General features: G+C 33.3%; 2 protein-coding genes and 2 long non-coding RNA genes across 4 annotated transcripts in view; 3 read left to right on the plus strand and 1 right to left on the minus strand.

The window, feature by feature from the left end:
* Positions 1 to 6,632, minus strand: part of LOC135838599 (uncharacterized) — a 28,368-nt gene extending 21,736 nt beyond the window's left edge. Inside the window, exon 1 of the long non-coding RNA XR_010557438.1 lies at positions 6,572 to 6,632. This is a non-coding gene — a long non-coding RNA (uncharacterized LOC135838599). The remainder of the gene's footprint in view (positions 1 to 6,571) is intronic.
* LOC135841693 (uncharacterized) lies at positions 2,885 to 3,600 on the plus strand. Its single transcript, XR_010557978.1, has 3 exons — positions 2,885 to 3,069; positions 3,153 to 3,224; positions 3,304 to 3,600. It is a non-coding gene; the product is annotated as an uncharacterized LOC135841693 (long non-coding RNA).
* LOC135838586 (modular serine protease-like) lies at positions 5,902 to 12,372 on the plus strand. Its single transcript, XM_065354273.1, has 9 exons — positions 5,902 to 6,152; positions 6,426 to 6,468; positions 6,615 to 6,835; positions 10,540 to 10,752; positions 10,854 to 11,006; positions 11,282 to 11,406; positions 11,502 to 11,678; positions 11,779 to 11,935; positions 12,083 to 12,372. Exons 1-9 carry the CDS (start codon positions 6,089 to 6,091, stop codon positions 12,304 to 12,306), a joined length of 1,377 nt encoding a protein of 458 aa, XP_065210345.1. The 5' UTR covers positions 5,902 to 6,088; the 3' UTR covers positions 12,307 to 12,372.
* Positions 12,373 to 14,590: 2,218 nt separating this feature from the next.
* LOC135838587 (coagulation factor IX-like) lies at positions 14,591 to 17,045 on the plus strand. Its single transcript, XM_065354274.1, has 8 exons — positions 14,591 to 14,760; positions 14,954 to 14,984; positions 15,139 to 15,356; positions 15,470 to 15,622; positions 15,872 to 15,996; positions 16,122 to 16,298; positions 16,384 to 16,546; positions 16,633 to 17,045. The coding sequence occupies exons 1-8, from the start codon at positions 14,694 to 14,696 to the stop codon at positions 16,863 to 16,865; spliced, it is 1,167 nt and encodes a 388-aa protein (XP_065210346.1). The 5' UTR covers positions 14,591 to 14,693; the 3' UTR covers positions 16,866 to 17,045.
* Positions 17,046 to 20,241: the final 3,196 nt, after the last annotated feature.

The following is a 20,241-nucleotide window of genomic DNA, read 5'->3' on the forward strand; positions in this document are numbered from 1 at the left end:
GTGTTACCGCTGAAGAAGGCAACAAGTTTTGCTGAAACGTTCGGTCATACGTCTATGTGTTATCAATAAAATTGCGTGTAATGTATTGCCTCAGTATTTTTATTAAAACTCAAAAAACACGCGTTACAATTCCAGTTCTTTTGTAAATTACTAGGTGAATTACTGGTAGTTTTCAGGTAAATTACGGGTAAATTTGAGGTAAATTACTGGTAATTTTCAGATAAATTACTGGTACATTTTTGGTAAATTACTAGGTGAATTACTGGTAATTTTCTGATAAAAAACTGGTAATTTTCTGGTAAACAGGTAGTTTTGAGGTAAGTTACTGGTAGTTTTCAGGTAAATTCCGGGTAATTTTCAAAATACAAGATGGGTACCCAAAACTAGGCTCTTAAGAACTCGTAATCCATTTTGAAGACCATTTTGACACCGAAACTCAACATTTTAAAAGTTTAAAAATTAAATGGGGGCCATACCTAAACAAACTAGATTAGACCTGAAACCCTAAATTACAAATTTTGACACATAGATATATAAGGTGGAAGATGTCTATATATAATTGATCGGCACCGACCAGGCGACCACCTTTTAACAAACTAAGGATTGACAATCATCCTCTGGCTCTGGCTCCTTCTACCCAGCCTGCCTTACACAAATATCACCTCCATGGCATCCACTCATATGAGCCATCCAAAGTACTTGAGTATTAGACCAAGGACCACCTCAGATAAGTTGTTTGGTCACACCAATTTCACTCAAATTCAAGGCGTTAGTTCTTTTGGCCATCCAAGGAAATCTGAGCAACTGCCTCCTGCCCCACCCTATTGACAAGAAATACATGTTTTAGTCTCACTTTTCAGCTATTATGCCCATGTTTCTTTTCTAATCCACTCCCTTTTTTCAAATCCCCGGTGTTACACTGTTCTACCTCAAACCAGTTTTGTTGAAGTAGACCACGTTTTTTTTACTGGATCCGCACTGTGTTTATGCCATCTCACACTCCAGGGGGTCTTTCAAAAATACAATTCTACGCTCTGTTTACACGATTATGCCGGGCTTAAACTCACCAAAAAACGGGATCTCATTTTTATGTGATTGATTGCGTATTTCCTGTCAATAGGGCACATTTCCATCTGGTTGATCCATCATCGATCCCCTTTGTGAATGGTTCAAGTGTCTGATGCATACAGGAACACAGAGAAGACTAGCGTGTTGACCAGTTGAATTTTAAGTACCCTGCTTATTGCTTAATCACTCCATATTAGTTTCAAACGAGTCATTGCAGTTTTCATGTGTTGGCAGTGGTGACAGATCTCAGCTTCACATCTGCCAGTGTTCTCAATCATGGATCAAAGGTAGGAGAATCTCTTCACAACTTTGATCCCATCAACTTTCTGGATCTCTGGCTAGTTAATGAACTAAATTTGTAATTACTCAGCAATTATCTACATTTACCGAACTGGCAACTTCAAAATTGGTTGCGAGGGTGCTCCTGCAGCCCAAAATGAAGCTTGAAAAAACCAAACCCAATTGGCACATTTCTGGTGATATCTGACTACTTACTCATTTCTGCAGTCAGAAATTGCCGTTTTGACAGTCAGATTTGCAGTCTGACTACATACAATCAACCAATCAGAAACAAGTATTTTTTTGATATTCCAAGATGGCGCTGACTCGTCAGAAAAGACTGAGTGGAGATCTGAGCGTGGATCTGACTAGTCAGATCCACGCTCAGAACCACAGTCAGATATTGCCGTTTTGGCAGTCAGAAAATACATTCTGACTGATATGCAGGCTTGTTAACCGAAAAAAAAATATTTCCGGTTAAGGTTACGGTTAAAAATTAAACAAGAAATTCAAAATTTCGGTTAAAGGTTATGGTTAAGGTTATTCATTTTTTAAAGTTACAGTTAAGGTTCAGGTTATGGTTATTAATGACCATTTTTTTCGGTTAATGGTTAAGGTTAAGGTTACAGTTTTTGGTGGTAATTTTTCCAGTTGAGCTGAAAATTTCGGTTAATGGTTAAAATTACAGTTGAAAATTTGAAAATTTCCAAAAATTCTTTCGGAGTTCGAAATTTTGAAGTTTAAAAAATTGGAAAACTGGTAATATTTTATCTTCTGATCATTTTTTTGATTAAAATTTCAAATCACATTGAAAAAAAACTCAGATAAAAAGAAATGAATTTTAAAATTTTGTAACCGGTTTCTTTCTAAACATTTTCCGGTTAAGGTTATGGTTATGGTTTATTTTGATCTCAGAAAACGGTTACGGTTACGGTTATGGTTAAAGATATTTCAAAAAAAAAAAGGTTTTTGGTTATGGTTAATTTTTTTCTCGGTTAATTTACCAGTTAATTTGCGGTTACGGTTAATGGTTAAAAACTGGTTAACAAGCCTGCTGATATGTGGTCATATCCCTATTCAGATGCACTGTCTAAAAAATGCTGTTTTGCCAACCAGGAAACTTGCTGGATATGATTTTATCATAGGTACCTTCATTGGTTCGTACAGAAAATTTCATCCAAAAGTGTAAATTCCTCGTATGTATTTTAATGAATTTCTATTGAAAAGTCAAAATTTTGAAAGGGAGTAAGCCTAAAATAAGCGTCGGGGCGGGGGACGATGCATACTTTTTATCTACAATAGGATACCAACACTATCCAAAAATGCGATTTCGCCACGCTTCCCTCTGATGATTTACTGATGCAAAAATCGATCCCTTTTGGGCCCCAATCTTAAAAATAAGCGGGTCTAGTGCTGGGGAAATTGCATTTTTAGCAAGAGCTCGTCCATAAGCCTATTTTCCATGCAAAACATTTCACTTCACGGATTTGATTAACAGAGTCAGAATTTTTTTTTTTTGAGGGTTATAATGTGTAAGTATATCGTATGTTTTTTTTGTTATCCATTACATTGCCTCAAATTTGACTGATTTCAGTGATTTTAAACGAAAAGAGTCCAAAAATAACGTACTCTGAATCAATTTCTGGAAATGATACTAGTACGACCCTCCAAGTACATGGCATCGAAGTAAACGGTGAAGGATTGCGCATTTCCATAGGTTCCGTAAGTAGATAGGTACTCGTATAAAATATTCTGAAAATGTTTTTTGATAACAGTTATCGTATTTAATTTTTATTTACACCTAGGCACAGGATTTCTTCAACATGATGATTGCAGGAGTGAAAACGCTAATAGACGCGTTCATGAAACCTCCTCAAGTAAGACAGCCACATCGTTTCTATAATAAATAATGAATGTACAGAATTATCTGTATTGATTAAATTAATTAATTTTCAGTCACGAATTAAAGTATCTTCTTAATTCATCAAAATCACTCAGGTATAAAGGATTGCATCCGAATTAAAACAAACAATGAGAACAACCAATCTTGGACAAGATTTTTTGTACCTGCTCCTATCAAGCATTTAGATTTAACTTAGGTATTTATTTGTAATTTTATTTTATTTCACTCGCCTTCGGCTTCGGCTTGTTCAACAAACGTTGTTTACTCTACTCGTCCGGAAAACCTCATTTTCTCCTCTTATTGCGTAATATACTCGTGTACTACTCGTATTAGCTATGTACTTGGGAAAATCCAACTTTCGCCTGTAGGTGAGTTGATTGTCGTTTGCTATTTTTTTTTTGAAAATAAAAGTGGTCGAATTGATTCTCGAGTCGTTTTTTTCTGTGTATGAATTGATTCCCGAATAGTTTTGTACTGGGTACAAATTGATTCCAGCCTCTAATTGAGGTCAACAGTTACAAGTTTTGCTTTTATAAAGTCTTATTCGGATTTCTATCATAGATTGTACGATTGTACGATTTTTGGAACGGATTTTGTTTATAGGCGATAAAGGTTAGGCAAACATGCCAACATAACCTCAGTATAAGTTGCATAGTTCCTTACTACAGGATCAAAAAATGAACGTCGAAATTGATGGAATTATGCTGTTGGTTTTTTGAGTGGGGATGGGAGGCAGTATTGTGAGCGATTTTAAATTATAATACAGAAAAAAAAAGTCAGCGATTGTACTCAAATTTTTCTCAAAAAATGTAACTTTAGTAACCAAAAAAGCTAGAAAAAGTAACCCAAAAAATTTTAATGTAAAAAGAAATAAGTGGCCAAAAAACTTTGATTTGAACAAAAGATTACAATTTAATTTAGATTGACAAAAAAACAACAAAACATAACAAAAATCTCGATAGCATTTTTTTCAAAAAATAAGTACATATGGGAAAAAGTCGTCAGAATTCGAATAAAAACTATCAAATAAAACTATAGCGAAAGCTCTGACAGAGAAAAGATTTAAAAACTTGAATACAAAAATACCAATTGTGAAATTGCAGAGATTTTGACATTAACGAGCATTTGATGAAAAAAATTGTTCAAATGTTAAGAAAGAATAAACAATAATTGTGAAAAGTTCAATCCCCATAAATAAGAAGAATCATTTAAGAACGGGAAGCTTATTTTGAAGTCAATGCTGCCACAGCGTCGTTAAATAAATTTTCATCCATACATTCAATCAAAGGTAAAAAAAAGGGGGGAGATTGTAATCCAAATTTAGGAAAACAGTGATTTGTGAAAATCATTTCAAAAATTCGAATACGAAAAAATGTACCATGCTTCAAAAAGAAAAAAAAATGTTCAAATACACAAAAAAATACATCAAAACTTGGTAAAAATTGACCCACATTGAACAAAAAATAAAAATAAAAAATAGAAAAAATGCAACAAAATTATTATCTAAAATTGAAAGAAAGTGACCAAAACAGGAAGCAAAGGAAAGATCGTGATCTGGAGAAAAAAAAGATTAAGTCAAAGAATAATATTGAAAAACCTCCCTGTGATCTTCTTTTATAATCAAAATCTCAAGTCCCTAAGAATAAAACTCAAATGTGAAATTTAAAATAAAAAAATATCTCCAAAAACTAGAGAAATTCTGTTAAAATTTAAGAAGTTGAAAAAAATCACGAGTAGGTATTTCACTAAAATTTAAGAAAAAACGTCATAAAAAGTGAAAATAAAAACGCACGAAAATTCACGATAAAATTGCATAAACTTCACAAAAATTTAATCACAAAAAGTTCATGAAAATTCGTGGAAAATCGTCGAAAAATCGGAAAATAGAATCTATGAGAAGTGGAAAGAAAAAAATGCAAAAAAAATCCAGAAAGACCTCAAAAAAATTCGAAATAAATCCATCAAGTCTTAAAGTGCAAAACAAATTCTAAAAAAACTCAAAAATACTGTCAAAGAGAGAGGACTTCTAAGGAGACAATTTTATAAAAATCACGAAAATTCAAGAAAAAATGTTTCGTTGAAATTAAGTACAAAAATTTAGGCAGAAAACGAATCAATAAAATTTCACAAAAAATCATGGAAATGATGAAAAATGGAAAACACTTGAAAAAAAATACAATATGTTTTATGATGAAGTGAATAATTCAATGGTAGAAGCTCAACGTACGAGTAGCATCGTTAGATATCTCACGTTCAAACAGACTCGGGTGAAATATTCAAGGTTGAAGTACCTATGCATGTATCTGTCGTGAAACATGTACTTGTATGATAAATTAAATGTACGAACTTAACTACCTACTTGCCATTAACATGTAGATATCTATTCTGTGTATTTTCAATTAGTCTTTAATAAAAATCGGACAAGTACCTATTTGAGAAAAAATGATGAAACTGTTCGGAAAACGTTCCATTTCCATCGACCATAACATCACTTCATAATAACAGTCGATGACGAAGACTCGTCGGAGTCGTGATTTCTCATCCTGGAGAACATAATTTAAATGCAATGACGTACGTACACTTTTTTTTCGTGACGTACCTGATTTTAGAAGTTGAAAAACAAGTTATCATTAGCTAGATAGGTAATAACAATAATGCAAATCAATTCCATTGGACCGTATCAGTATGTGTGGCTAATTTCTTAAAACAAACATCTTCTAATGTATGGGTATTTTACACACATGATGTTGTTAAATACCCGATTAATTCGTTAAGAGAAGTAATTTGGCGTTAACACGTGTTTTTATAATTTTATTGTTTTAACACCGGTAAAAAGTAATGTTGTCACTAGTCAAGTTCGTTTATTTATTTTTATTCCATTGTGGATTGAATAATTTGTATGGTGAGTTGATATTTACAGCTTTTTTAATCGTTTCAACGACTATTTTTTATGGAATGCCTTTATCAAAAATGTACCTAGTTATATGTAGTTTTAGGTTAAGAATATTTTCACAACTTATTTGGAATCAAAACATATACCTATGTAGCATACGTAAATAGAGATTTTGCTCGTCAAAAATTGAAATTCCCATACAAATATTTTGCAAACCAAAAATAAAACCAAATTTTATATGTACTTCACCTGTCTAACAAAAATACATTTTGCATGCTTTAGGTACAGTTTATGGACAACCAACATCAACATCATCCCCTTCAAAGTATGTGTCAAGTAATAATAATTTCAAAACCTTACAAATAAAGCAGTAAATTGTTGTCCAAGAATACAAAACAAGCAAAATACTTGCTGGTTCGTATACTTACTTTTTGAATTCTTCGTATGATCCGAGACTTTATATTCCCACAGTCAGAAATGTGCTGTACCTGCAACATTCATAGATAAAACTGTATCATATAAATGCAAAGCAGAAGCTGGAAAAGTATGTCATAAAAATGGAGATATCGCGGTGCCTCAGTACACTACAGCCGCATTCGAATGTAAACCAGGATACGAGCGTGAAGATGGGAAAAAATTCCAGTCTGTTTGTATCGATAACGAATGGCAACCACCCATCGACAATTGCATCAGTAAGTACAGACTCAATTTAATTAAGCTTAAAAAAACTGCTTAATATCTTTTTTTTTTTTTAAAAAAAACAACAGAATTGACCAAAAATTACTTGAAAATCATGAATAACAAAAGTACGATGTTAAAAGTTTGTGAAAAAATGGCGAAGCCTTCAAAAATTTATTTTAAAAGCGAACAAAATAGGTAATGATAATGAAAAAATGTTCAAACATAGGTACCTACAATAAAAAAAAGAATTAACGAAATTATGAAAAACATGCACGAATTTAAAATAGGCTAGTGAAAGGTCAATGCCTATTTAATCAAAACTTCTTGAAATGCTGCCACTTGCAAACATACTATATGTTGTTTTAAATCTACATAAAGATCCTCAAAAAAAAAATCATAAAAATCATCGAAAATATCAAAAAATTGAATGAAATAGGCCTATCAAAACATTTGGTGACAAAGAAGTGCAAAAGCTTTAAAAAAAACTTCATGAAAAATTTGTTGAAAAACACAATTTTTTTAAAACATAAGCAGAAGATTAAAAAGAAATAATGCATAAAAGTGATTCGAAATAATTGAGAAACAATTTATAAATATTATAAAAATTTAGTGCAAAATGCAAAAATTTCCTCGAGCTTAAAAATTTGCTAAAACAGCCACTTTTTGAAAATTTATTTTAAAAAATGGCCAAAAAATTGTTAAAACCCGAAAGAAATTTAAAAAATATGAAAATTTTGCAAATTAATTACTCGGGTAATCATTGAATTTTCTTGAAATTTATGGGAAAACTGGCAAAATTAACATGAAAACCATCAAAATTGAGCGAAAATTCAAAGCAAAAATCATTCAACAAACTCGATAGACACCTTTGAAAAAATTAGTAGATTATTGCTGAAAACTTTGTAACAATAGTTCAATAAACTTGTTTGAAAGTATCGGGAAATCCTTTTAATCTTTTAGTCTTTTTGTCTTACCGCCTGTTCTTTCTTTCTTCCATTCATTCTTTCATACTCTTTCATTCAATTTTTCATCCATTCTTCCATTTTTCCATTCATCCAAGCATAAAAAATTGTACCTCGTACATGGAGTGATTTTTTCAAAATTTGCAAGTATAGACACAATGAAGAAACATCATTTTTTCAATAACTGTTTAAAATTGTTATTTGAACCCTCAAACATCTTTCATTGGAACCTGAAATGAATGCTGAACTGGACAGAATACTGAACAGAACACTGAACTGACTACTGGACTGAATACTGAAATTTCATTTTTTTATTAATCAATTTATTCATTCAGTCTTTCCATCTTTCCATCTTTTTGTCTTTTCATCTTTTCGTCTTTCAGTCTTTTCATCTTTCAGTCTTTTTTGTCTTTTTGTTTTCATCTTTTTGTCTTTTTGTTTTTATTTTTGTTTTTGTTTTGTCTTCTCATATTTTTTTTCTTCCATTAATTCTTCCATTCATTCTTTCATTTATTAATGGCAAGGGCAAAGGGCACCAAGTATGGACCAGTCCGCAATATGAACCAGTGCCCGTTCTCATCAGTAATTATAGTGCAATCTGTCACGAAAAAATGTTATCCGATATATTTTTAACCAAAAAAACGAATGAGACAAAAATTACAACTGTCAAGTCAAAACTTGCTGAGAAATTTACAAAAAACTGTTTTGAGACACTGAAAATTTTTTTTAGTGTGTTTTTCAACTTTTATTAAACCTATAGGTAGATGGTACCTATATGTGGTGTAATTTTCTAAATGTTATTGACGTTTATAATTAAAGTACAAGTATCAAAAAAGGACGTAGTTTCTGCTGGAGTGATCAGTTTTTTTTTTTTTAATGAGGGTATGTATGTACTAAAAGCCTGGAACAATGGCGTTCGGGCCCAGACCCACCCACCGAGTTACCGAGAAAATCTCAATGGGCGACGTATTTGGGCCAATGAGGTAAAAACTGGGCTGCTTAAAAAATTTCTGAATGAATTTTTATGCTAAGTGTCCTGCACTTTAAAAAATGGGAGAAAAAATTTGGCTGATTAATTGAGGAGCCCAAAATCAGGGGCGCTAAAATGGGATATTTCGGTAGACCACATGTTCTATCTGCTGTCCGAGCACTGATGTCGTTAGTTGTTACAACAACATAACTTTGAAGTTGTTAACGATACTGTTAGTAACAGGTTTTTCTTATCAGCAAATTATTCACATCACTTTCCAACAAGTTTTATCTGAAGCGATGTTGTTAGTATCACTTTTGGTATCGCTATCCCTATCGCTAACACTTTTGGATACTGACTCACACACACTGTGCTCATAATTATGCTGTGTACTATTAGAATGTCAGTGTACCTGTCATAGGTCAGTAGGGAAGGGAGGTAAGCCGAACTTATTGGAAAGTTTGTGCAACCATTCATGCATTCATACAACAGATAAGGATTTTGTTGGTGATGCTGAGGGATGTGAAAGCGATACTAAGATAATTGTTTTATAAAAAGTGATTGTAACAACTAACAGGTTTGGGTTTCATTTGGTGATACCAATTACTAACAGGTATCGCTTTCAAGTGATGCGATAGCTGTTATAACTACATCACTAACAACATTGTTCCGGGCTTTAGATGTACAGAAATTTTTAGTGCAAAGTTTTTTTTAATGGGTTGTGCTAATATGGATCATCTGTGATACTGAATTTTTTACTCATTTTCATCATTTCTTGCAGCTGCTGAAAAGGGGAATGCTTGAAATACTTTTTTTGCTCATTTCTACAAATAAATATAATGTTTTGAAAAGTAAAACTGTCTATTTTGAAATTCTTTAGGTGGTCCATATTAGACGTCCACAATTTTGAACTGTCATTTTGACACTCGCCATTCAACAATTTAAAAAAATATTCAAAATTATCCTGCACTGCTTAGAATACTTTTTTTGGTTCATTTCTACAAATAAATATGACGTTTTGAAAAATGCAAAAGTATGTTTATTTTCAAATTTTATAGGTGGTCCATATTAGGCGTTCAAAATTTTGAACGGTCATTTTGACACTCCTCACTCAACAATAAAAAAAAACATACTTAAAGTTGACCTTCACCCCTGAAGTCTTGTACAGTTTTAGTGGAAGGATGGAACTTCATTTTAAGCCTTTGTGGGGGTTTCTACCCCCTATAGTTTTCAAGTGGTAATCCTCCAAAAAAAGTGGTCCATATTTGGTGCCTCTACCCTTATTTCAACCATTCTTCCATTCATCCATCCATTCATCCATTCATCTATGCTGAACCTGAAACTGAACCTGAACTCATTCTTCCATTCATTCCTCCACTCATTCTTTTCTTTCGTCCAGTCTTAGAATCTTCTATTCACCCGTTCATCCAAGCATAAAAAATTGTACTTACATGGAGTGACTTTTTCAAAATTAGCAAGCATAGACACAATGAAAAAACGATCATTTTTCAATATCTTTTTTAAAATTTTCATTTGAACCCTCAAACATCTTTCATTAGAACCTGAAATGAATTCTGAACTGAACTGAAAAAATTGGCCCAAGTAGATATTAACCAAATTGTTTAAATGCTTAAGGTGAGTAAAATTGGCATTTCCAATCGAAAAAAAGTTTATAACATGTCATAAAATTCCATAAAATTACCTACATGAAAAAGTTGGTAAAAATGTTATCGGATTTCATACGTAAAGGGAATACCTAAACTGCAAACTTTCATGATTTCAGAAAAATGTGACAAGTTGAATCCCATAAGCGTGGATCTGAGATGTACTTATCGAGGTTCTGAGATCGAATGTGACGGAAATCTCCTCCCTGGCACAAAAGTTCGACCCACTTGTAAACCTCTACATACTCACGAAGGTGCAGCCCCAACTTACGAAGAAATAACTTGCAAACAGGATGGAAAGTGGGACCATGCATTATTTTCATGCAGACCGGGTAAGCTCTACATTGCACTTGATTTATTATCGAGAAAAATAAAATCTCATCGAAGCTGCGATCAATTTAATTTTGCGATTGATTTAATATTGTTTCAATAGATTGTGGAACCCCATTTTCAAATGCTGAACCGTTGATTGCTTTTGGAGAACCGGAAGAATATGGCGATTCGCCTTGGCATGTGGCAATTTATAATGAAAAGAATGTCTTGATTTGCGGCGGTACGATTATATCTCCGCATTTAGTGGCGACAGGTTGGTATTACTGATTTCTTCATTGAAATTATTTTATAAGTGCATTTCATTTCCTCGATGTCTAATAGAATTAATTCGCATTCTTTTTTACTTTTTTTAAAAATTAATTTCAATTTTTTCGCAATTTTCCCTTTTTTTTTTTTTTTTAATTCTTGGAAAATGTTGACGATCAAAACTGGAGCATAAGAAAATTTATTGCATTGTTTATTTTGTATTTATTTATTATTTTTAAATTAAAAAATTGGCACTAATTTTAATATTTCTACAAATTACAGCCGCTCATTGCTTCTATAACGAAAATAATGCAACGAAATCTGATCCCAAACATTATGAAATTATCGTCAGCAAAGTGACCAGAAATTACACAACGAAGGATAATGGAATTCAAAAGAATTACAAGGTAGGTTAAGGATCCTGATATGACTATGGAAAAAAGTGCTATTGCCTCGAACTTCAAATTTTTTCGAAAGTACAAATAAATGTTCTGAATTGCAGGTGAAAGAAATCCGTTACAGCAAAAATGGTTTCGTTGGGAATCAAAACAACTACGAAAATAATATAGCTTTGCTGATCTTAAGCGAAGAACTCGTAATGGGGCCTACAGTGATGCCTGCTTGTGTCGACTGGTCCGGTACTAAAAAAATTCCCCCAATGGAGGGCACTCAGGGAAAAGTAAGCATATTTTTATTCATCCATCTAATACCGAGTACATACTTGAAATTCAAAACGAATGATTAATTATTACTATACCTATTTTTATGTACATATGAAGTTTGTAGGATGGGGAAAAAATGCAAATGACACGTGGAGTGAAATTTTACACACAGCGAGTTTACCTTTCATTAGCTACGAAAAGTGTTTGAAATTATTACCATCCAGTGTCAAACACTTCCTAACTTCAGATAGATTTTGCGCCGGTAGTGAAAAAGGTATGTAACGAGATACCTATGCATTATTTTTTGGGAAGGTAGCTTTTATAGAATTTAAATAAAATTTTCTTCTTAAATTTCTCTATACCTACCTAAACCTATGGAGTAGGCAACATGAGTGTATCTAATGAATTTGTTTATTTCCAGGCGCATCTGTACAACCAGGAGACAGCGGAGGAGGTTTAATGTTCTTAGAAAAAAATCATTATTTTATTCGAGGTATCTTAGCTTTGAAAATACACGGATCCTGGACAGCTTTGTTTACTGATCTGAACAAACATGTCGATTGGATGCTTTCAGTGCGAAACGAGGTCGAGAACGATGTAATTATAAAACAAACTACGGTCGATTTCAAAACCAAACCGAAATAAATTAGTTAATTTTTTTTTATTGTTTGTGTTAAAAAAAAAAAATTATTAAAAAGGTGTGATTTTTCAGTCGTTTTGTGAGGAATTTGTGTACTTTTTGATTTATTCGAAGGTGCTCTACGTTTTCGTCTTTTCGAGCAAAAATACATAGTTGAAAATACTTCAATTCTAATTACACAGTAGGTATACATTCTTACTCATTCCAAGGAAATTATCATCTTTCATTCATTAAGACTACCAAAAATATCAAAAAAGTATTTTTCTAGTACTTATTTCAACAAAACAAATTGTAATTTTGTAAATTTTGAAAAATTTAATATTTTTTTATTCAAAACAAATGCCAGCAATTTTCTACCGCCTACAGCTCAGGCAATTTAATTTTTTTTCTGAATCTTTCGTGCTTCTAAAAAGTAAACAATTTTCAATATTTTAGATAAAATAAATCCTTTTGATACCCACTTGAAAAAAGACGTATGAGCGCAAAAATAACCAGGCCAACAATATCCATCTTCCATCTTGGTCTTCGTCGCCGTAAATGATTACCTACTTACCTCTATTCAACTCTTGCAAAAATTATAAAATTAAGATTTTTTTCTTTCAAAAAACCAGTCAAAATTATAAATTACCAATCTCGATTTTCTGTTTGAAAATGCAGCATTTTTTATCCGTGTGAATTTTTTCAACTTGATTTTTTAAAGTTTTCTCCTAACACGAGTCACATTTTCAATACTGATTTGGCTCATTGAAAAAGAAGCCACCCTCTCTTTAATAACTCCTTTGAGACGGTAATGAATTGGAGGAGTTGGAAAAATCACAATATGAGCATAAGAAATTATGACATTAAGATCCAAATTAAAATCATTTAAAAAAAAAAAAAAAAATGGAAAATCGATCCTTTGAGTCGTAGGATGATACTTTTTGCACAATTTCAGAAATTTTCATCAGATTTGAGAAAATTTGAGAAATTTTGCACAATTGAAGAATTTTTGAACAATTCAAGTAAGTAATTTTTGTATACTTAATTTGACTGATTTTGGAACAATCTAAGTATTTTTTTCCAGATTTGAGCAATTTTGAACAATTTGAAAAATTTTGCACAATTGAAGGCATTTTGATCAATTTAAGTAATTTTACACAATTTAAGAAATCTTAAAATAATTCAGTGTAAAATTTGAGCAATTTTTGTCGAGTTAGTTTGCACAATTTTAGCAATTTTGCACAATTTGAGTAGATACTTATTGTGCACAATTGAAGAATTTTTGAGCAATGCAAGTAATTTTTAGACATTTTAAGCAATTTTATAATCATTTATAGTGTAAAATTTGAGCAGCAAATTTTTAAAAACTCGAGTGATTTTGCACAATTTGAACAACTTTTTCAAATATAAGCAATTTTGCACAACTGAGTACACACTTATTTTGCACAATTGAAGAATTTTTGAACAATTTAAGCAATTTTTGCGCAATTTAAGCAATTTTTGCGCAATTTGAGTAATTTTTGAGCAAATAAAGTGGAAGGAGTTCCTAAAGTTATGAATAAAAAAATAATTTTAGGAACCACTGAGAATTATTTTTAAAAACTTATTTAGCGAATTTTTCAATTTTTCGTAATTTCGATATTTTGGGAACCCCTGGAGATTTAGAAACCTGCGATTTGCGCAAAACATAACGTTTTGAGGTAACATATAACGTTCTGAGGTGTATATATATATAAGAATTCAATTATCTAGGTTGAAAAAGCTTAATTAGGCTCCCACTATATTCGAAATTTTGAACCTATTTTATTAGAATCCCCCTCCTTTGGTTACCCCTTAAAAAGGCGTTTTAACTTTCAGAATTGGAATATTTTGGGTCAAATTCCGAGATTTTATATTTACATAGTAGGTACTTCGTTGAAAACTCATCAAGCGATTTCAACGAAGTAAAATCTCATCTTTTCACTTTAATGTAATAGGTATGTAATGTACCTACCTACGTTTCAACCGAGGAAAATACATCAATACTTTTTCAACATTCATTTCTTTCACCAGGAGGAAGGGTTATAGCCTTAAACAGATACGGAGAAAGACACATAGAGTATCATTCTCTTCCAATCCACTGTTCGAAAAATTCTAAAAAAAGGCAGCAATTTGAATTTTTTTTCCACGATAAAATTAAGTAAGTGGATTTACGACTAGTCAAGCAAGGTACATCTCCCCACCCTTAGATCTCCCCTTCTATTCGAAAAAAGGGGTGGGGTAAATTATACATCAGGCGTAAAATAAATTTATAGACTAACTCTAAGTAGGTACTCGTAATACGAATTTTCCATAAGATGTTTCTTGTATCTAAGAGTGAGACTGCAGTAGGTGCACTTGAACTGAACATACGAGTAATAATTTTTTAAATATAATGAAAATGATTTGGAAAATATTACATTTAATTTTTTTTCTATTTTTCCATAGTTTTTACGAAAACGGTAAGTTTGATATTTTTAATTTTGGAATATTTGGTAATCATTGAGACGATAATGACACCTATCTACGCATACTTTTTCATAATTATTTTCGAGGCGTAGCATAATTGTAAACATGATTTTGATCTCCAAAAAATTCTAATACATAGAATTTTTCAAATCAATTAAACTATGTATTCTTTCATTATTTTTACAGTCAATGGCCAACCCACATCTTCCCCTTCAAGGTAACTACCTAAGTACGAGTATGTTTACTTGCACAATGTAAATGTCAAGCTTTCAAATATTGAGATATTGCTAATTTTATTTCACCTACGTGATTACATACATACCCTATTTTATCGTAATCCACGCATAATTCCAGATATTCTATTTCCACAGCCAGAAAATATGTGAAAAATTAAACCCAGTCAACGTCGATCTCAAATGCTACTATCGAGGTGCGTCGATCAAATGCGATGAAAATTTACTTCCCGGGACGAAAGTTCGACCAACTTGTCAACCACTGCACACTTATACAGATTCGACTCCTACTTACGAAGAAATAAACTGCAAAGAGGATGGAAAATGGGATAAAGCTTTATTTTCTTGTGTTCCTGGTACGTCTATCTTCAAATTGCTTATATGTACTTTCAAATGTTTTGTTTGCTATTTTTCTCATAGTAGTACAAACCGGTTTTACATACAAATAATTTTAATTTTCACGCCACAGACTGCGGAAGACCATTCACCAATGCTCAACTACTAATTGCTGGAGGCGTGGAAGAAAAAATTGGGGATTCTCCTTGGCACGTGGCCATTTATAATGAAAAAAAAGTTTTAATTTGCAGCGGTACTATCATTTCCCCTCATGTAGTCGTGACAGGTAAGTTACCAAATTATAAAAAGATTTTTTTCAAAAAATCAAGGACTTCTCATTCGTAAAATTTAAACCATGTTTACATATTTTTACAATTTTTTTATGGTTAACAAAATGAGTTATTTTTCTGGAAAGATTTGTTTTGAAGAGGAATCATTTATTTTTCCGAACAATAATTTTTCTTGGGGGGTCAAAAATAGCTCACACTTGTGAAAAATTGCGCCATCATTAACGAAAAATGTCCAATAATTTTAGGTGCTCTCTGCGTTTACGACGGTGAAAAAAATGCTCCAGGAGATGCAAACAATTACGAAGTTGTCGTCAGTAAAGTGTCAAGAGACTATGCTACAAAAGACAACGCAGCTCAAAGAACATATAAAGTGGGTTTATTATCTTTGCAAAGTATTATAAATTTTAAATAACTTTTTCATCCCCTCTATAAAAATGTTATTCGCTTTACTTCGCTTCAAAATTTCACTAATTTCATTCTCGTGAATTTTTTCAGGTCAAAGAAATCCGTTTCGACGAAAAAGGTTACGAGGGAATCCACAGTCATTATGCATCTGACATAGCTTTATTAATCCTCAGTGAGAAAATTACAATGGGTGCGACAGTGATGCCAGTATGTGTTGACTGGTCTGGTACAAAAAATATCCCACCAACCGAGGGCACTCCAGGAAAAGTATACCCACATATACCCACCTTAATCCCTTTGAAGTTTATTTCTATTCATTAAAATACGTAATTTCAATTTCGTATGTATTTAGGTTTCAGGTTGGGGATTGGATGCGATTTCAAAAGGTAACTTCAGCAAAACACTAAAGTCTGCGAATGTACCTTTCATCAGTCGCATAAATTGTGCGAAATTCATCAGTAATGACGGAAAAGCGATTTTAACACGCGATAAATTTTGCGCCGGAAGTAAGCAAAGTGAGTAACCTGCCGCACGTTTATGAAATAACCACTCCCCTTTGTTTCAAGTGAATCGCAAAGTAATACGTAATATGCAATTTTAGGTCCTACTCTGCTTCAAGGAGATAGCGGAGGTGGTTTAGTGTTCAAAGAAAACAATCACTACTTTATTCGAGGGCTTGTAAGTGTGAAAATATTACCAAAAGATCCTATCGTTATGTTTACTGATGTGAATGATCACATCGATTGGATGCTGATGGTACGTAATGAAGTCGAGCAAGATGTCATCGAAAAGCAGACTACGATCAAATATAAGAATAAAAGTCCGCAGAAATGAAAAAATCATTTCACGAAGCGTTTTAAAGCGAAGTGATTAGATTAATATACAGGGTGGCTCAAAATAAACTCTGAGACTTTAGGGCCACCCTGTATTCGGCAGGTGTAGGGTGTGTTTTTTGAAACCGATTAAATCAATAAGTAATATAATTTTAAAATAATTATATAAATTTTTTCATGATTTTAATTTTATTCATTGATCCATCGCCCTACATAGGTACCTATTTAAAAAATTAGGTCAATTAATCACACGTTATCTTTTAGCATCCGTTGTCTGGTTTGGAAGACGATGAATATTTTGTGATGAGTTTATTTCATTGAGTGGAAGGGATTTTTCAACTTTTTTAACGGATAAGTAAAAAAAAAAAAAGTGGTCAAATGGGTCAACTTCACCAATCAAAACTTTTTTTCATGCTTTCATCATCATTGAACTTTGACCTGGTGAGTTGTTCAGCCTATCTGGGAAATTGTAGAAGAATTGCTCGCCGATGTGTCAAGTTTTTAGTTTTTTCCTTGGTCTTCCTCTGCTCCTCCTGCCAGTTGGAGTGTATTCTTTGACTTTTCGAAGGGACTGTTCATCAGGCATTCGATCGACTTGTCTTCGCCATTTCTTTCTGTACTTTTTCTTCACCTGTCTGATGATCGGCTCTGCTCCTAGCTCCTTCAGAATGTCGTCATTCCTTTTCCTATCATGTCTTGTATATCCTGCAATGGCTCGCATGAATCTCATTTCTGCTGTGGTTACTCTGCTTCTTGTATCCTTTCTCATCATCCATGTTTTGCTTCCACACAGCAGCATTGGTCTTATTACCAGCATATTGTAGATTCTTATTTGTGTTTCAGCTCTGACTTTTCTTGGTGGGATGGCTAGGCTTATCACCCCACTTATAGTCCAGTCGGTAAGGAGTTGGACCCAAACAAAATTGCTAACAAAGGTTTTTTTGCTTTAAGATCTCTAGGAGGGTGTCCTAAACAACATATCTCGACCCGTCCCCGATCCACGTGGAGCTTTCCCCCCCCCCCACAGTGGATTTTAGCCCCCCAAAACACGTTTTTCGACATTTACTCCCCCGCATTGCATTTTAGCGAAAAATATGTGGTTAGATAAAAGAATCTACGTCAAATTTCCGATCTAATGATGTATCAACTTTCCTGGTACGCTCAAGGGGGGTGGAACTATAGCCATTTAAAAAGGGGGGTTTCCTGAAAAATACATAATGGCTATAGGCGCCTAAGAGGGGTGAAATGGTCTCCGAAAGCGTTCGAGTTGATATTAGCATGTAAGGTGAGTACCGTAGAGAAACTTCCGCATGAAAAATTTCAGATCCACACCCCCTCCCCTTTTGGGAGAGCCCCCCTTTTCTGAAATTTCAATAACACTTTTCTCAGCCCCATGTTGACCGATTTTGAAAATTTTTCAGTATATTATGTATATCCTTAGTACGTATCCCCACAAAAATTTTCAACCCCCTCCCCTCATATTTACCCCTCAAAATACCGTTTTTTAATTTTTTTATGCTTTTCAACAATAGTGAAAATTGAAGGAACTAAGTGCTCTGGAGAGAGCTAGATGAGGGTAACAAAAATCTGATGTCATATTCGTGCTCAGTGGTAGGTATCGAATCATGAGAAAAGGACACCCTGCTCATTGATACTTGGTTATTTTCCCCAAAATTCCCATTTCACCCCAACCCTCCTTAAGACACATTTTTACACCATTTTGAGGGGTAAATATGAGGGGAGGGGGTTGAAAATTTTTGTGGGGATACGTACTAAGGATATACATAACATACTGAAAAATTTTCAAAATCGGTCAACATGGGGCTGAGAAAAGTGTTATTGAAATTTCAGAAAAGGGGGGCTCTCCCAAAAGGGGAGGGGGTGTGGATCTGAAATTTTTCATGCGGAAGTTTCTCTACGGTACTCACCTTACATGCTAATATCAACTCGAACGCTTTCGGAGACCATTTCACCCCTCTTAGGCGCCTATAGCCATTATGTATTTTTCAGGAAACCCCCCTTTTTAAATGGCTATAGTTCCACCCCCCTTGAGCGTACCAGGAAAGTTGATACATCATTAGATCGGAAATTTGACGTAGATTCTTTTATCTAACTACATATTTTTCGCTAAAATGCAATGCAGGGGAGTAAATGGCGAATAACGTGTTTTGGGGGGCTAAAATCCACTGTGGGGGGAAAGCTCCACGTGGATCGGGGACGGGTCGAGATATGTTGTTTAGGACACCCTCCTGGACATTTTAAAGCAAAAAAATCTTTGTTAGCAGTTTTGTTTGGGTTTGCCCTCATAAAGTGCTTTACCGACTGGACTATTACTCTCAGGAATTTGTTGATCTCAAGTTGTGAGTCTACCTCTCCTTCATAAGATAGCTCGCAACCAAGATATTTAAAGCTTCTGACTTGTTCCACTGGCAGTCCATTTACAACAATTTTACTGCATATTGGCTCTTTCCCCTCAAAGGCCATCACCTTTGTTTTTATCGACTAGATTCTCATTCCGTATTTATCTGCTATTTTCTGAAGGTTGTACATTGCTCTCTGCAAGTCATCTTAGTTGTCAGTGAAGACCACCTGATCATCAGCAAATAGCAGGGTATTAACATGGGTGTCTTTGATGTCTAGCCCTTTTGGCTTGCTCTTTTCAGCCATTCTTTATTCATATGTCGAAGTAGATGTTGAACAGGCTACATGACATTGGTATCCTTGTCTTACTCCTCTTCCTATCTTCTTTGCTTCTGAAATGTTTCCGGATCTTACTCTTATTACATTATCCGTGTAGATTTCTTCAATATAAGCCTACTAGTTGTTCATTCACTTCAATTTTCCTCAGGACTTCAAACAACTTCTTCCTTCATACTCGGTCATATGCCTTCTCCAGATCAATGAAGCACATGTGGGTTTCTAGGTTATACTCTCGTCTCTTCTCCACCAGCAGCTTTGTTGCGTATACTCCAGTGTTGTCAATTTAAAACAGTACTGTATGTTTAAAACAGTGTTTAAACATCGAGGAAAAAACAGGCACTGTATAATACAGAATTCTGTTTAAAATGTTTTTTTTGTTTTTGTTTTGAACAAGTGTTTTTTTCAACTCCAGTACCCAAAAAAAAGGTTTTTTTTCTTAATTTCTCATTGAAAAATTATTGAAATTGAAGGAACTGAATTTTTAGATTTTCATGCTTCTTCCTATAGGTACCTACTTACTTTTTTTAAAAGGCAAATTTTGTGTTTTGATTTCAATTTTTTAATTTTTTTTTATATTTTCTTAAGCCTTATAGCTATTTTATGATGTGCTGCATCTTGAAAGTTTTTAAACATGTTTAAAACACATGAGAATCCAGCAGTTTAAAACCCCGTTCTAA

This window comes from Planococcus citri, chromosome 3 (assembly GCF_950023065.1).
Source record: "Planococcus citri chromosome 3, ihPlaCitr1.1, whole genome shotgun sequence".
In the NCBI taxonomy this organism is placed as follows: domain Eukaryota; kingdom Metazoa; phylum Arthropoda; class Insecta; order Hemiptera; family Pseudococcidae; genus Planococcus; species Planococcus citri.

Excerpts from the sequence above, each read along its gene's own strand:
- LOC135838586 (XM_065354273.1), top strand. The coding sequence starts at position 6,089 with ATGTTGTCACTAGTCAAGTTCGTTTATTTATTTTTATTCCATTGTGGA. Across the intron at positions 6,836-10,539 it reads ACCCATCGACAATTGCATCA|AAAAATGTGACAAGTTGAAT; the intron begins GTAAGTACAGAC and ends TCATGATTTCAG. Across the intron at positions 11,679-11,778 it reads TGGAGGGCACTCAGGGAAAA|TTTGTAGGATGGGGAAAAAA; the intron begins GTAAGCATATTT and ends GTACATATGAAG.
- LOC135838587 (XM_065354274.1), top strand. The coding sequence starts at position 14,694 with ATGAAAATGATTTGGAAAATATTACATTTAATTTTTTTTCTATTTTTC. Across the intron at positions 15,623-15,871 it reads CCCTCATGTAGTCGTGACAG|GTGCTCTCTGCGTTTACGAC; the intron begins GTAAGTTACCAA and ends CAATAATTTTAG. Across the intron at positions 16,299-16,383 it reads CCGAGGGCACTCCAGGAAAA|GTTTCAGGTTGGGGATTGGA; the intron begins GTATACCCACAT and ends GTATGTATTTAG.